This window comes from Typopeltis vanoorti, chromosome 22 (assembly GCF_054136105.1).
Source record: "Typopeltis vanoorti isolate ZY-2024b chromosome 22, IOZ_Tvanoo_1.0, whole genome shotgun sequence".
Classification (NCBI taxonomy): domain Eukaryota; kingdom Metazoa; phylum Arthropoda; class Arachnida; order Uropygi; family Thelyphonidae; genus Typopeltis; species Typopeltis vanoorti.
The window spans coordinates 97,033,140-97,051,172 of NC_143570.1; the positions used below are offsets into that span (position 1 = coordinate 97,033,140).

An 18,033-nucleotide genomic window follows, 5' to 3' on the forward strand; every position below is an offset into this window, starting at 1 on the left:
TAAATTCCTTAATACGAGACCGTACTACTTACCTCCCCATTGAATATAATCCGACCAGCTCTCAGATTAGAACTATCCACAGACTCCTTAAGAAAGTCACTTCTTGGCCTGTGGAAGTCACCAACAAGCTTAAACCTTATAACTCTAGATCCCCCCGATTATATGGACTTCCAAAAATACATAAACAAAATGTGTCATTACGTCCCATAGTGGATGGCATTGATTCCCCCACATATAAATTAGCCAAACATTTAGCCAAAACGCTCACACACTACACTGGCAACACACCATCACACATAAAAAACTCGGCCCACTTTAAAGCCAGTATAGAAAACCTCACACTCCAACACACTGACATAATGGTCAGTTTTGACGTCTCCTCCCTTTCACTAATTAATTCACTAATGTCCCACTCAAAGAAACCCTTGAGCTCATCCAAGCCAAGTTTCCTCCCGATATCTCAGCCCTATTTCAGTTCACAATGAACTCAGGCTATTTCGTTTGGCAAGGAAAGTTCTACAAACAGATAGAGGGGACAGCCATGGGTTCACCACTTTCCCCACCCTTGGCCAATTTCTTTATGGAGACATTTGAAGAAAAAGCCTTAAACTCCGCGCCACAAAAACCAACTATTTGGCTTCGTTATGTGGATGATGTGTTTGCTATTTGGCCACATGGCTCAGACTCACTCCACTCCTTCCTAACACACTTAAACAACCAACATCCCAGAGTCCAGTTCACCTTAGAAAAAGAGGAAAACAACACCCTCCCCTTCCTAGACACTTTAATCACCCGCCAGCTTGATGGATCTTTGGTTTTCTCTGTTTACAGAAAACCCACCCACACTGGCAGATACATTCACCAGCAATCCCACCACCCCCCCTCACAACAATATGGGGTGATAAAAACACTATATAACAGGGCAAAATTAATCTGCTCAGATGACAAGGCCCTGACTATGGAACTAAACCACATCCTCAACACTTTCTTAGCCAATGGCTATAACCCCAAAAAAATCCAAAAAATACTAAAACCTGAAAACCACAACCCCCCTCCCCCCCTCAACAATAAAGACTACACCAAGTCTATCACTATCCCCTACATCCAGGGCACCTCTGAAAAAATAACTAATATCCTCAAGAAATATGACCTTACTTCCTGTTACAGACCATATAAAAAGTTGGCATCCCTTATCCGCTCTACCAAAGACCAACCACTTCCCCTAGACCTACCTGGTGTATACCAGGTCCCTTGCAGCTGCAAATTGTCCTACTTTGGCCAAACAGGCAGAACAACAAATATCAGGATTTCAGAACACCAAGACTACATCCGGTTTCACCAGTACAGCCGCTCTGGGCTGGCAGACCATGCCTTAGATACCCACCATAAAATTCGTTGGAAGAAGACAAAAATAATCCATCGCAGCAAGTTTAAATACGAAAGATTATTCAAAGAATCTTCAGCAGCTCTAAAAAACGTTCCTAACCTCAACAAATTTGGGTGCATGAAACTGCCCCAAATTTGGGAGACTTTCATTATGAGAACTTCAGCCCAACGGCCAAGACTACCAAATTAGCCCGCTAGAGGGCACCATTAGGACTTTAGGAACAAAATTAGTGTCTTAATTTCTTCCTCATTTGCTTTGTTAGTTCCTGTAGTGCACATACCATATCTTTATGTTCCTGAAGATGACAATGTGACATTGTCGAAATATAGAAGTGATTCATTAAAGTTATCTTTAATTAATTTACTTTATATGCGTTGTTAATTCCGTAAATTAATTACCAGTTATGCATATATACAATAGTGGAACTGCGCGAGGGATATAACAATTGCATATAAACAACAGTGCCACATTACGCTAATAGCTTGCATCTCACTATGACGTGCATATACTTGCGCGCGTAGCAATATAACACTGTGGTAAACACAGTGCTGCTAGCGTCCTTCGCCCTCCTAAGTGCTAAGATGAATTTAGATGAATTTTTATTACTTTTTATACAAAATAAGAGAATTGTATAGAATTGTTAATGATAAAATTAAACATTACAAGCAAATATAAATAAATTAATAAATATATTTATATATTGAGAAAAATTGGAAGTTCTGCAGTTCTGCAGTGCCTATGCATGAGTTGCCCCTGTCATCAAGATAATAAAGAGAGGTATCAGCAGCTGGAGTCACACAGCATATTGTTATAACAGATTCAACAGAGAGATGGATAGAAGCTGATGCTACATAATACAAATGTAGCAGCAGCTGCTATCCATTTCTCAGTTGAATCTGTTGTAACAATATTATATTATTATTATTATTCGTGACACCTCCAAGGAGTCCGAAGACTCATTGGGGGAGAACACCTATTGTACAACTCTCCGTCTCCACCACTATACCGATCCTCAACTATAAATCATCTACATCAGCGCCATTTCCTGCCCACCACAGCTAGTATTTTTTGTCTGTAAATTGCATGTGTTCTAAAGGGCCGATCTGTCTGCATGGGGGATGAAAAACCCGAGTTTCTGGGAGAAAAAACCCTGCTACCCCGTATGAGATCGGCTAACTTACCTTCGATTGAAAAAGTCCATATAAAGATTCCTACTGTCATGATGAGAATCGAACTTAGGCCTTTACCAATCTGTTGTGTGCCTCCTGCTGCATGATTGTATGGTTGCCCACCAGTGTAAAGTGGACCTCCACATGGATGGAGGTCCACTTTACACAACAAGGAATGGACTTGCCCATGGAGGATTCGATCCTTTGTTGTGTAAAGTGGACCTCACATTGTAGTGACTCCTTGGAGGTCCTGAATAACAATATGTTTAATCTGGTATCTATAAATTTTATAAAATGCTTATATAAGACCAAGCTCTGTGCTTCATCACCTTTCTCATATAGAAGGATGATCTGTCTTTTATTCTTTTCTTAGGGATTTTTCCTTATTTAAAAAAGGACGAAGAAATGTTGGAAAGGGTCCAGAGGCGACGACTAAGGTAGTTTCTGACCTCTGAAATGTCGAATATGAGGAAAGATTGAAAAGATGAAATTTACAGAGTCTAGTGAATAGGAGGAAGACAAGAGATATGATAGAGACCTCTCAATGTTGGAGAGGTTAGACAGAAAACAGTGGGAGGTAAGGGGAGAACCAGAGGTCATTCCTGGTGTATAAAGAGGGTGTGAGCAGGGGAGTGAGGAGCAGGTTTTTTGCATGCAGAGTTATGAATGAATGGAATGCCTTGCCTGAGAGTGTGGTGTCTGGAGAGAATTTGAGTGTGTTTAAAGTGCGGTATGTTGAGCTATGTGTATGATAAAAGGACCTCCTAGATGAGTCTTTGACTCCATAGGGTCATGGGGTAATAATAATCAGTATAAATACAATTCTATTTGCTTTAATAGAAAAGCAATAAGTCTGTGTGGAATCTGTAAATCCTACACTGCAATAAATAATATAGATGTGCCTAAGGTATCAATGCAATTCTAAAATCTATGAAGAGGTGTACATTTCAATTCCAAATTCATTACATTTTTCAAGTATTTTGTGTATATTGAAAATCTGATCATTTGTATATCTTTCTTGATGAAATCAATATCCACAATGATAAATTGCCAATAATATTCTCTATATAGAATATTATATAAGAATATGTGAGGAGAAGGGAGTGAAGTATGTGGATGTATAGCATATGTTTGAGGGAAGAATAAAATTACAGGTTGCATTTAAATGGCTTTGGAGTGGATGTCCTGGAGAAAGTGTTGCTGGATGAAAGTACAGTGTATGGAGGTACAGTGTGTTGTGTGTGCAAGAGATCAGAAGAAAGAGATGAAGGGAAAAATCAGGAGAGTGGTATTGAAGAGACAGAAGTGCTTGGCAGTGGAAACAGTAGTAGTAGTGCGAGAGATGAAGAGAGAAAAGTAATGCAAGAGGAACAGGGAAATGAGGGGAAGCTCGGGTGGAAAGAGGAGACATGGCATAAGGAGGGTGAATGTTGAAAGTGGCAGTGAATGTGTGTATGAAGATGGAGTATATTGTGATTTGAGTGGGGAAAGATGAGACTAAGCAGATGCATGTGGTAAGTGGTGATAAAGGAGATTGGGCAGGTGTGGTGGGGAAACGACAACCAACACATGGCTTGGATAAAACTGGCTACACACCTAAAAATGAACTGCTCTGTGTGTTCAAAAATGACAGAAGTATCAGAAATAAAGGGGATGAAATGGTTTCAGTGATTGAGTTTATTCATCCCAGAATCACTGGAATAAGTGAAACATGGCTGAATGAAGATGATATTGTAACGGGAATAGAAATTGAAGGATGCAGTATTTTTTGCAAGGATAGAAAGAGCAAGAAGGGAGGAGGAGTGTTGTTGATGATAGCAGGGGAATTAAGTCCACATAAGGTGGACATGAAAGGGGGAAATGGTAGAAATGGTTATAAGGCAGTGTGGTATAATGTGGAGGTGGAGAGGAAGACATATTTAGTTGGATGTTGCTATAGTCCCGGAAATGTTGAGGGTGGTGATGAAGAAATGTATAAACAACTGGGAATAGTGAACAAAGTAAGGGTAATTATTATGGGTGATTTTAATTATGGCAGTATTATGAAGAAATAGCATTTGAAATAAGGAAAATGAATTTCTCTAATTCTTGAGAGATAACTATCTCAGGCAACACATAAAGGAGGGCACCTGAGGATCAAGAGTTCTAGGCCTAATAATTTCATCAGAGGATGTAATTGTGAGAGGGATTTCACACTTTCCTCCAGTTAGTGAGAGTGATCATGAAGTAATCACCTGTGTTGTTTCTAGTCATATGCAGACTCTTGTGAGCAAAGGATATATGTGGAATTATAAGGCATGTGATTATGAGACAGCTTGGAGCTATAACATGGAATGAGGAATTGAGTAGTAAAGAAATAAATGCTGCATGAAAACTGAAAAAAAAAATACATAACAGCTTCAATGTGTGAATGTATTCTGAAGGCCAAAAGGCTGAATAAGGTAGGTGTAAAATGGATGAATCTAGAGCTTACACATGAAATCTGGGAAAAGAAAGAAGAGTGACTCAGGGGAGAACTAGAGTATGAGCAGAAAAGGGCAAATTAGGCAAAGAAAAACCCTAGAGAGTTTTTAAGTTATGTCGCAAGAAGGAAGAATGATCATGGTAAGATGAAGTTAATGGATGAAAGTGATAGAATGGTAAGACATTGTTGAGCTATTCGGTGATTCATCCTGATCAGGGTGGAATCGATAGGAAATTAAGTGTAGAGGCCATAGCATGGGATGGCTTAATTATGAGTGAGCAGGGGGTATTTGAGGAAATAAATAAACTTGATGTCAATAATGCAATAGAATTTGATGACATATCACTACGCATAAAGTGGACAACATACAATATCAAACAGGAACTGCAGTTGAAAAAGGGATTATGGAAGAGATATGAGGAGAGGGGTGGAGGGCAGATACATGAAGAATATAAGATACAGGCCAGGAGAGTGACTAGTATGGTGAGGAAGACAAAAATGGAATATGAGAAGAGATTAGCACTAAGATCTAAAGAAAATCCTAGGGAATTTTTTAGCTATGTGGCCAGTAGGAGGAGAAATGACTGTGAAAGAATGACATTGTGGGATAAAAATGGGAATGGAGTGACTGATGCAGAGGACATAGTGGAGTTGTTCAATGAACACTTTATTGCAGTATTTCATCCTGGAGAAGGTTTTAATACTAGAGGGATAGGGCAGGTTCAAGGTTTAGAGGTATAGGAGGAGAGTGTGTTTCAAATACTGAGTACACTGGATGTCAGTAAAGCTGTTGGACTGGATGGTATTTCACCACAGATTTTGAGAGAATGTGCTAAAGAACTGACAGCTCTGTTAACCTGGCTCTTCAATAAAAGTCTGGCTGAAGGAAAGGTGCATATGGAATGGAAGGAAGATAAGATAGTGCTGTTGCACAAGGGTGGTAGCAGACTGGAAGTGTCTAATTATAGGACAGTTTGTGTGTCATTAGTAGTTGTTAAGGTCTTGGAGAAATTAGTGAGGGACTATATACAGTGTTGGGCAGATGAGGGTAATGTTATCTGTGAGAATCAACATGGATTTGTTAAAGGGGCACTCTTGCTTTAATAACATCAGAAGCATGAAATCGTCCATGCTTCTGATGACTGGTATTCCAGGTAGCCATCGGGCTTTCATGGTTTTGGGCACATCCACCAATGGATCAAGTCCCATCCAACTGAAACACCCCCATACCATTACTGAGCCTTCATGGAACTTGGAATGATGCAGTGCTGATGGAACCATTACCCATGTGATCTCCAGATCCAAACATGACCACCAGAGTGAAACATTTGGAAGTGTGATTCATCGCTTTACAGAATCTTTACAATCATCTCCAATCCAGGAATGATGTGAAAGACACCAGTCCAAATGTCATTTGGTGTTGAGTGGGGTGATGTGTGGCTTGTTCGCAGCAGCTAGGGTTACATGCTTTAGGTTACTCTGCCATGGTAACCTAAAGCATGTAACTCTCTGAGAACAGTTCTAGTGCAGAAAGATTTACCTGCAGCATTTTCCATGTTGACTGTGAGGTCTGCCACCAATGATTTGTAGGATGTTTGAATATTCCACAGAAAACATGAGAAATGGTGGATTTCAGTTTACTGAGATGGGTAGCAATGTCATCGAAAGAAAGACACATTGATGTGACACTCAACTACCATCCCATGTCAGGTCAGCTGAATGTGGCATTTTGATATCAAGTACAGTGCAAAACATGCAGCACATTCCAACTTTTATTACCAGATTTACATAGACACTCCCTGAATATTTGCATGGCACATAAGGTGTCCAAATATGTTCGTAAACATAGTGTAGATATAGGAATAATCTAAAAATTAAATTATAAACAAATATTAAAAAAAAAAATCATACCATTCCTGTAATGTTAAAAAAACGGCTGGCAAAAGATGAATGCTTTAACTGCAAGCCCACTACAGCAGCAGGTGCTTTCTTCTTTCCTAAACCTAAATAAATGGCTTGGCTTCCTGTTACAAGACTATTATTCCGGGACCCTGAAGAGAACCAGAAAGTAAAGTGGACTCAGTAAATAATATACATGGATTTTCAAAAAGCATTCTTTACTGAACATTTTCATATGAAAATGTTCACTAAAGAATTAGGATTTCATATGAAAATGTTCAGTAAATATCAGGATTTTAACTTATTTAACCCCAAGATCAATATATATACTTTATGATAATCTTCACTCCTATTAACAGTAAACAGTTGGCTCATGAACGTAACCACTGATTGTAGAAAACTCTGCAGTGGCATAATATCTGCATGCAATCATAGTAACGCTCACTTAATTCAGTATAAGATTATTTTATAATCCAAAGTGGACAAGTTGATCCATCTTTACAAAGTGAATAGTCTTTTTACTCTATAATGGTCTGATGATAATGACGATCATATACATTTCAGTGCATACCATTATAGGTAGAATGGAATGAGGTGTGCTATTTACTTTTTACTTTTGCTGATTTTTCTTTGATCCTCAATGAAACTATAATATTTTATTTCAGATGTTTCTCTATGTAAAACATCTTTCAGAAGTAGGAAACAAAAACTATAAAATAAGTGAACGATAACAAATCTAAACCTATACCAACTGAATTCAGTTACATTAATTTCTTTATCACTCAAAAGAGTGACACAGCACTATCGCTGGATTCCAGTTATTCCATCCCAGACTGGAACTAACTGGAATGCTAGAATCAGATCATTCAGCTGTTTATCAAGGACAGTGAAGACCAAAGGACAAACTATGGCTAGTGGTATTGGCATTTGCAACATGATTTATAGGGACAGCAAATGCAGTATAAGTTATTATTATCATCATTATTATTGCACCCTCCATGAAGTCAGCAGACTCACTGTGAGTTAGTTTTTAATTTATCTTAAAAATCCTTAACACTCCCTACGTTAACAATATATTCTGGTAGAATGTATTCCATTCAAGATAAATTCTCCATGTAAAAAATCTACTCATCACACCCCTCTTCACCACACTCTTACATAACTTCTAGAGATGGCCTTTGGTTCTTTCCTCTCGCATTCTACTTTTTTTATAATACTCTCTGGATTAATCCGATAAAATCCTCTCACCATAAATGTGTCTATCATATCACCTCTTTAACTCCTATCAAACAAACTCTGCAATTCACATCTCTTCAACCTCTCTCCATATCCAGCATCCCAAAGTCCTCATATTTTCTTAGTCACTTGTCTCTAGGCCTTCTCCAATGTTTCCACATCACACTGAAAACCAGGTGACCAAATCTGAGCACAATAGCCCAAGTGTGATCTGACCAGTGCTTTATACAGTAGTTCTTCTCATAGCAGCACTATGATGTGCAGTCTTTGCAACACTTCAAAATGCCCTCTAAACTTCAGTCTATTGTCAACCATCACTCCCAAATCTCAAACCTTATCCACATTGAGATAGTCAATATAGTACACAGCTTTATAATTCTGCACTCCAAAATACAACAGCTTGTACATACTGATATTAAAACTACAATCCCACTACTCTGTCTAAGTCAAAAGTCTATTCAAATCTTCCTGAAGGGAATTAACATCAGCAGTGCTACTTATATTTCTCCCAAACTTTGCAATATCAGCAAATAACTGAAGATCCTCAGTCAGCCCACGTGATGTATAATTTACAAACAAGTTAAACATCGGGGGGGGGGGGGGGAGAACAAAACCCTGGGGCATGCCACTGGTAACCCTCCTTTTTTGAGACACTGCTCCATCATACACAACCTATTATTCAGAGAGCCAATCTCCAACCAATACACTATCTATTCCCATCCTCTACAGCTTGTACACCAATACCACATGATAATATAGTACACACTTTTGCAAAATCCAAGAATACACTGTATATGATTCTCCCTTATCTAACACACTCATTACCTTATCATAAAATGCAAGTAAACTGCTAAAACATGACCTACCCTTTACGAATCCATGCTGACCATCATAAAGACTGCTATGCCCAACAACCCAGTCCGGTATTCTATTCCTAACCAATCTTTCCAATGCCTTGAGTACAACTGCAATTATACAGACTGGTCTATAATTGGAAACTCCTGTACTTGTGGAGTGGTACTATTTGATCCCTCTTTCTGCTCCTCAGAAATCCTACCAGCTACATGGCTTTCATTAAACAACCAGGTCAAGGGCATAGCTAACTGTTGTGCATTTTCCAAAACTTCTTTCCAAAGTAATGGAAAGAGCTATGAAAACTCAATGATTAAGTCATCTTGAAGCTTCTCAGTTAATAAATGACTGCCACTATGGATTATGCCACTGTTGGTCAATCAGTAATCTACTCACTTAATGTCACCCATATCTGGACAAATATCATGGAAAAGTTTGGCAAGTCCCAAGTGGTGTTGCCCTTGATATCTCCAAGGCTTCTGACTGGGTCTGGCACAAAGGCCTGTTAAGTAAACTCTCATCATTTTGTCTGCTCCACCCCAGACTTCTGTAGTTGGACTGCAAGTTTTCTAATTGAGCATTCACTTGGGATAATGGTTCCTTATCTTCAAAGCATACAACAAATGTGGGGGTCCCACATGATTTTGTTCTCTCACCGTCCCAATTCCTTCTATATATAAATGATAAACTTTAGCAGACTACTAACTCAATAAATAGTTTTGCTGATGACAGCACATTGCATTCCTTCTTTTCATTTGACAAACCTGGTAATGTACAAATCACTGCAATCTCCAAAGCCTTAACCACTACCACCTTAAATGGTCTGTTTGGCCAAGTGGTCAGCGTATATGCTCTCCAGCCAAAAGCCTGGGGTTCGAATCCCACCGTGGGCATGGATGTTTGCGATTGTGAAAATACTAGTGGTGGTGGGCAGTAGATGGCGTTGGTGTAGATAGATGCAGTGGAGATGGAGAGTTGTACAGTAGATGCCCTCCCTCAATGAATCTCTGGACTCCCTGGAGGTCATGTAATAATAATAATAATAATAAATATGGATCTCCAAAATATTCATCAGTGGGGTGTGAATAATCTTGTCAATTTCAATGCTAGTGTTGGATCGTCCTTCCTGTCTTTTGATCCACCATCTTGCTTTAACGTTGTTCTTATTAAGGTTAATTAATTGTATGTTGATTACTAATCCAAATATAGTGTGATCAAATATTAATTAACTTTAGCAGTCTAATGTTTATATATAGGCCGAATTTTACATTAACATTTGAGGTTCCCGCTAGGTCCGATAATTTTATGAACGGTGCAGTGGAAAAGAAACATGCTAACAACAAATTGAAATCAATAAAACAAAACATTTAATGCAAGGTTATAATATATACATGAGCATACTTTGGATATAAGATAATGCAAAAATAACTCAGTTCAACCACACATAACATTCACTTAACTTTTGGTATTAAACACTGAGCTTCAAAATCTAATTTCCTCTTAATAGGCAAAGATAGTTCTAAAGTTCTTGACCACTGAAATTCACAGCAAATATTTTTACAATAGTATTCTTTATCTATCCCTTAATCAGAAATCACATAGCTCTGTCAAGAGATAGCTATCACTTTAAGGGGGGAAGACTGTTAATCTTCTAGCTTCGGCTAATTTTAGCATAAACACCACAGTTAATGTTAGGATTTAACAGAATGAGATAATTCTTATAACTTCACTCTAAAATGCTATAAAGTACAACTGTTCTTACTGGAATAAACCTTTGCACATATTATTCACTGAGGCATACTTAAAACTTTAGTTAATTATCACACTGGAGCTACACATTTCAAAAGTAATCTTCTTTAAATTAATTTAATCTTTAATTTCAGCACATCACATATGCAGACACACTTGCACTAGAAAATTCACTTATTCCTCATATACTACTTTACAATAGAATCAGCTTTCATTTATCTTCCTTGAAAGCTCTGGAATACAAACATTCACTTCAGAATTCTATATCAATATTCTGAGATGTCAATTTACATCTTGATCCTTCGTAATCTGATTACAGCACTTTATTCTTTGTACTACAGCCTCTTATTTAACTCCATGCAGCCAATAAATAATTTCCGCATCTCTATTGTACTGTTCTCAGTGCCATTACTGTGCTGAGTGCTCCAATTGTACCCAGTCCCTAGTTCTAGTGCTGACTCTGCTGACTCACTGCTTTTGTTTACTCTCGCTTTCCGTTTATATATTTTCACTCCGTTTTCCCGTCAAAACTTGTTCTCACTATCTAGCTTGATAAGATCTATCTTCTTGGATAACACTAACCTCAAATCTCTCTCTCTTGGCATAAACATATTACAAATATGGTACTCTGCCTGCAAAAATTTTGGTTTTCTTTTTTGCTGCTGCATTACTTTAACTCCAAACAACTTCTAATTTTATACAAATCACAAATTCATCCGAGATATGAGAGAAAGAATATTACTCTCATATCCTGGGTGGTTTCACTAAGAGCTCCCTAAAGATACTAGATTCTAAACAGAAAAGGGCACTCACACTGATGAATAATACCACCCCTTTCTGTCAAATCTGTCCAAATGCATGCAGCAAATAATCAACACTTCCTCACAGTGCATCTCCAAACTCAGAGAACAAATTTCACCTCCTCTTCATTCATCCCTTCCACTATTGTTCTGTGGAACAGTCTGCCATTTTATGTGTTTCCCAAGAATACAAATCCACAGCTCTTCAAGATAAACATGAACAAGTTCGTTCTTGTCAAGCACGATACTAGTGCACCACAGACTAAACAACCTCTCATGAAGTTATTCCCCACAAAAACAAAAATTAAAATAAAATGGGTTAAGAATTTGCATGTGATTATTACTGACAGTAAACAATTCAGCTTCTCTTCCAGCTTAGTCTGAGAAGTCAGAGAAGGGGAGCCAGTCAGAACTGTAGATGTTCAAATCTCCAAGGAAGATAATCTTATTCTTCTGGGTGATTATATGCATATAATCAACTATCATAGAAAGATAATCAAAATAGTACAGTCATTAGAATTAGGAGAGCAGTCAAGTAGTAAATGAAGACAAAGCCAAAATGAGGCAGAGGAAATTTTGAGAAAAAGCAGATGCCAAATGATATTCCAGATACTATTATTATTACTACCCCAAGACCTCATGGAGTCAAAGACTCATCTAGGAGGTCCCTTTATCACACATGTACACAGCTCATCATATTGTGTCTTAAACACACTCAAACACCTTGCAGACACCACATTCTCAGGCAAGGCATTCGAATCATTTACAACTCTCACGAAAAAAACCTGCCTCTCACTCCCCTACTCAAACTCTCTTTATACAGTTTCCAGGGATGACCTCTGATCTCCCACTATTCTCTGTAGAACTTCTCCACCATTGATCTTATAACAACCCCTTACCAACTTGTAGGTCTCTATCATATCTCCCCTCTTCCTCCTCTCCACCAGACTCTGCAAATTACATCTTCTCAATCTTTCCTCATACTCAACTTTCCAGAGGTCAGAAACTACCGAAGTCAGTCGCCTTTGGACCCTTTCCAACATCTCTTCACCCTTCTGAAAACCAGGTGACCAAATCTGGGCACAATAGTTCATGTATGGCCTAATCAAAGCCTTATACAACAGAACAAGAATCTCCCTACTTCTACATGTCAGTGTCCTCTGCATCATTCCCAGAAGCCTTTGTGTTGTCTTCATAATTTTGACTATGTGTCCACTAAATTTTAGATCCTTATCCACTATCACCCCCAGATCTCTTATTTCCTCCACCTCCAACAATATATCCTCACCAAGCATAAATTCTGCATCCTATTTTTGTTTTCCAAATTTTAAAACCTTACATTGTGCAACATTGAACTCATATCCCCATTTCCATGCCCAATCACTCAATTTATTCAAGTCTTCTTGTATGGCCACAACATCTTCATGGTTCTTCCCAACTTTGCATCACCTGCAAACAACTGAATATCTCCATCCAAATCTTCACCAATATCATTAAATATGTTGGTGAGATGTTTTGCTAAATTAGAGGTTGGAGAGTTTCTACCATCTACTATTGGATGGTAGAGACTCTCTGACCTCTAATTTAGCAAAACATCTCACCAACATGATTTTACCTCATACAGGAAAAACATCTTCTTTCATCAAGAACAGTACACATTTTATTGAAAAAGTAAAAGATATTGGACCTTCAGACATCTTAGCAAGTTCGGATATTATTAGCCTATTTACAAATGTTCCAAGAAACGAAACTGTGACTCTCCTGGAAGACCTTTTGCTCTGGACATCGTAGATCTTCATAAACATTGTATAAATAATACTTTTTTCATGTATCGAGACAAATTTTGGGAACAAAAAGAAGGATTGGCTACGGGCTCTTCCCTCTCTCTGGCTTTAGCTAACCTATTTATGGAAAACTTTGAAAATAATGCTTTAAACAATTATAATAAAAAAAACGAAAAATATGACTACGCTATGTAGTCAATATGTTCATCATATGGCCAGGAACAACAGATGAACTCATTGCTTTCAAAGATTACCTAAATAATTTGTCCATAATATAAAATTTACTTTAGAAGAAGAAGACGTTACGAAACTGCCTTTTCTAGACATTCTATTAGAAGTCAATGAAAAGGATAATAAGCTTTTTTTCTCAATATATGAGGTGGTATCAAAAGGTTTCGAGATTAGCTCTGTTTACGAGAAATTACTTTATTTATCTGCATTTACACACTTTCACCTTCAAAATAGTCCCCTTGCATATCAATACCGCACTCCCAGCATTTTATTGACTTCCAGAACAAAAGAAGACTTCCAGGACACATTCCCTTGCCACTTCTGGAATGCGTCCTGGAAGTCTTCTTTTCGAAGCATATCAAGCAACTTCCGTGATTCGTGCTGGATCTTCGCAATGGTGTCAAAACGGTGACCTTTGACTGGATCTTCATCTTCGGGAAGAGGGCAAAGTCCGCAGGAGCCAAATCTGGCGAGTAGGGTGGCTGCGGAAGTAAGATCATGTTGTTTCTGGTGAGAAACTCACGTGTGAGAAGAGCTCGGTGACAGGGTGCATTGTCATCGTGGAGCATCCAGTTCTTTGCGTGCCACAGATCTGGTCGCTTTCGTCAAATGTCCTCCCTCACATGCCTTAAAACCTGGCAGTAGAACTCGCTATTGACGGTCTGGCCCCTGAGTACGAATTCTCAATGCACAATGCCGCCAATGTCGAAAAAGACTTGCACTTGGTCGAGCTGCAGACCTGCCTCACCTTTTTCAGTCGTGGAGATGATGGGCTCTTCCACTGTGAAGACTGTTGCTTCGTCTCAGGGTCGTACCCGTACACCCAAGTTTTGTCACCGGTAATGATCCTCAACATGAATTGCCCAGTTTCATGCAGAATTTCACGTTTGCTCATTGTTCTAACTTGCTGTGCATGATGAAATCGCAGATGTGATAATGCAGGCGGTCAGAATAGCATCAGTTGCGCAGCTCCCGATGTACACAGGATGATGTGTTTTGGCACACTGACTTATGAAGGTAGGTGCTCCCTGTGACTGTGTGCAGTCACAGGGAGCACCTACCTTCATTATCTGTTGGCGTGTTACAAACCTAATCGCGAAACGTTTTGATACCACCTCGTATAGAAAACCCACCAACACAGGAAGATTTCTTAATGCGGCCTCACATCACCACCCTTTGCAAAAAATAGGTCTAATAAAAACCTAAGGTACAGAGCTTATAACATTTCCAGCACAGAAAAACAGAGAAATGAAGAATTAGAATATCTAATACAGATCTTTCAAAAGAATGGTCATGAAACCAAGACTATCAAAAAAATCCTCCACACACCTCCTACAAGCATCTCTCAGAAACAAGATTTCAAAAATGCTATCATGCTTCCATATATAAAAAATGTTACAGACAAGATGGCTAAATTACTTAACAAATATAACATCAAAGTGGCCTTTCTGCTGCTGGAAAAAATTTCGAGATTTCTACATCCGCCGAAACCTCCTCGTCATCCTTTAAAAAAACCAGGTGTTTACAAAATTTATTGTTCTTGCGGCATCTGCTATGTAAGACAGACAGGAAGATCTTGGGAAATTCGTATGAATGAACACCAAAAGGATGTGCAAAACAGAAGAGAACACAAATCAGGTCTAGCTTTCCACACCACTTCCACTGGCCACAATGTATTCTGGCAGAAAACAAACATGTCGTACATAGAAAAAAACTGTTACATAAGGAAATTTAAAGAAGCTGCAAACATGCTTAAAATAGCAACACAATGCAATAAAATCAAGGATTAATTCTCCACCAAGTTTGGTCAGCTTTAATTAAAAATATACCTCAATCAGACCTCGGACATTATGGACGTGAACAACAGAACAAACTCAGCACTGCTTTGAATCTGCATTCTGATTTTTAATTTTATGAATAGTAAGATGGCTACAATTGTATAGTATGAACTATTACTAATAATTTCTCTTTTCTTTGTGTTTTAAACTTTAAGTTACCTTTTACACCTGAAGATTTAAGTCAAATGACTTACGAAACTTGTCAGGTCTTTTATTAATTCATTGTGTTTTATATAGCTTAATAAAAAAATGTGGTCCAATTACCGGAATATGCCATGTGAACTTCTAAACTACAGAAACCTCCACTTACAAATAATTTCTTGGCATCTTTAATTTATAATATAACCATGTGAAAAAACTTTCATCAAATAGTAATAATAATTATTATTATTTTCTGACATCTCCATGGAGTTAAAGACCTATAACAGGAGCTCTGTACTAATCATTCATCACACAACATATCATGCCTTCACTCATTCACTGATGTTGTTATTATTATTATTATTATTATTATTATTCAGGCCTCCATGGAGTCAAAAGACTCATCGTGGGAGGTCCTTCCTAAGAACATAAAGTCTGTCAAGACTCATCGAGGGGAGGTTCCCCCTAAGAAACACAAAGTATCATACCACTCCTTAAATTCATTGACCATTCTCGCCCTCACCACTCTATCAGGCAATGCATTCCACGGCTCAACCACCCTCCATGCAAAGAAATCACTCCTCACCCTCTTGCTCACAGTTTCCTTTCGTAACTTCCAGGGATGGCCTCTTGTCATCACTCCTTCCCGCTGATCAACCAAGCGAAAGAACTCCCCAGTGTCAACCATGTAACCACCTCTCAACAGTTTAAAAGTCTCAATCATATCACCTCTCCTTCTTCTATCCGCAAAATTCTGCAGTCCACATTCCCTCAGCCGATTCTCATAACTATCCTTGTACAGTCCTGAGACCATCTTTGTCATCCGTCTTTGTATCTTTTCCACAGTTAATTTATTCCCTTCAAATCCTGGGGACCAAATCTGAGAACAATAATCCAAGTGTGGTCTGATCAGAGACTTATAGAATGGAATGATAACCTTATCTCTGCAGATCAGTGTCCTTCTCATAATTGCAGCAATCCTCTGTGTTACCTTCACCACCTTTGCAATATGTCCCCTAAACTTCAGGTTTCTATCAATCATCAACCCCAGATCTCTTGTCTCCCAACTTCCTCTAGTATAACTCCTCCCATAGAGTATGCAGCATCCCATCAATGTTTCCCAAACCTCAAGACCTTACATTTTGCTGCATTAAACTGAAATCCCCATTCATTTGCCCATCTATCTAGCTTATTCAAATCCTCTTGCAGGGCTACCACATCTGCACTATTACTAATAATCCTTCCCAGCTTCGCATCATCCGCAAACAACTGAATATCCCCTTGCAATCCACTGGCAATGTCATTGATATAAAGGTTAAACAATATAGGTCCTAGTACTGAGCCCTGTGGGACCCCACTTGTAGCCTTCTGTCTCCTTGAAACTGCTCCACCATACACAACTCTCTGATACCTATCAGACAGCCAATCCTGAATCCAGTTGACCAATCTGACATCCAGACCCATGTGTTGCAACTTAATATCAGCTTGTCATGTGGCACCCTGTCAAATACCTTTGCTAAGTCTAAGAAAATTGCAGTATATGCCTTTCCCTCGTCTAATGTTCTTGTAACTTTATTATAAAAGGCTAGCATATTGCTAAAACAAGAGCGCCCTTTCACAAATCCATGTTGACTCTCACAGATAACATTACCCTCATCTACCCAGTGCTGTATACGGTCCCTCACTACTTTCTCCAAGATCTTAACAACTACTGATGACACACAGACTGGCCTATAATTAGACACTTCCAGTCTGTTACCACCCTTATCCAATGGCACTATCTTACCTTCCTTCCATTTCCTGGGCACCTTTGCCGAAGCCAGACTTTCATTGAAAAGCCAGGTTAAAAGCACTGTCAGTTCCCTAGCACATTCTCTCAAAACTCGTGGTGAAATACCATCCAGTCCCAAAGCTTTATTGACATCCAGAGTTCTCAGTATCTGAAACACACTCTCCTCCTGTACCTCTAAACCTTGAACCTGCCCTATCCCTCTAGCATTAAAACTGACTCCTCCAGGATGAAATACTAAAATAAAGTGGTCACTGAACAATTCCACTATGTTCTCTGCATCAGTCACTCTATTCCCATTTTTATCCCACAATATCATTCCTCCACAGTCATTTCTCCTCCTACTGCCCACATAGCTGTAAGTGCTTCATCAGTGAATGAGTGAAGGCATGATCAATCCCTTCTGCCTATTCATCACCTCTCTGCAACCAATTATATCCATTCATTGTCTTCCAAGCAAAAAACATGTCCTATCATACTCCTGCTGCCTGTAATCTCGATGACCAGATGTGCATGCAATATGAGGCTTTATTAAAGCTTTAAAAAGAGGAATAATAATCTCCCTTTCGCTTCTTGTCAGTCTTTCTACAACAATCAAGTAATCGAATATGTATTTTGGCTGCCTTTGTAATATGCCCTCTAAACTTCAATTCCTAGTCCACAATTATCCTATGGTTCGTGCAGTTCAGTTCCA

The 18,033-nt window shown here is 38.7% G+C and overlaps 1 protein-coding gene across 1 annotated transcript in view; it reads right to left on the reverse strand.

Moving 5' to 3' along the window:
* Positions 1–18,033, reverse strand: part of LOC150094582 (voltage-dependent calcium channel subunit alpha-2/delta-3-like) — a 1,537,934-nt gene that overhangs the window by 126,160 nt on the left and 1,393,741 nt on the right. The window contains exon 30 of the mRNA XM_090412095.1: positions 6,932–7,071. Within this exon, the coding sequence (XP_090268221.1) occupies positions 6,932–7,071 (140 nt within the window). The remainder of the gene's footprint in view (positions 1–6,931; positions 7,072–18,033) is intronic.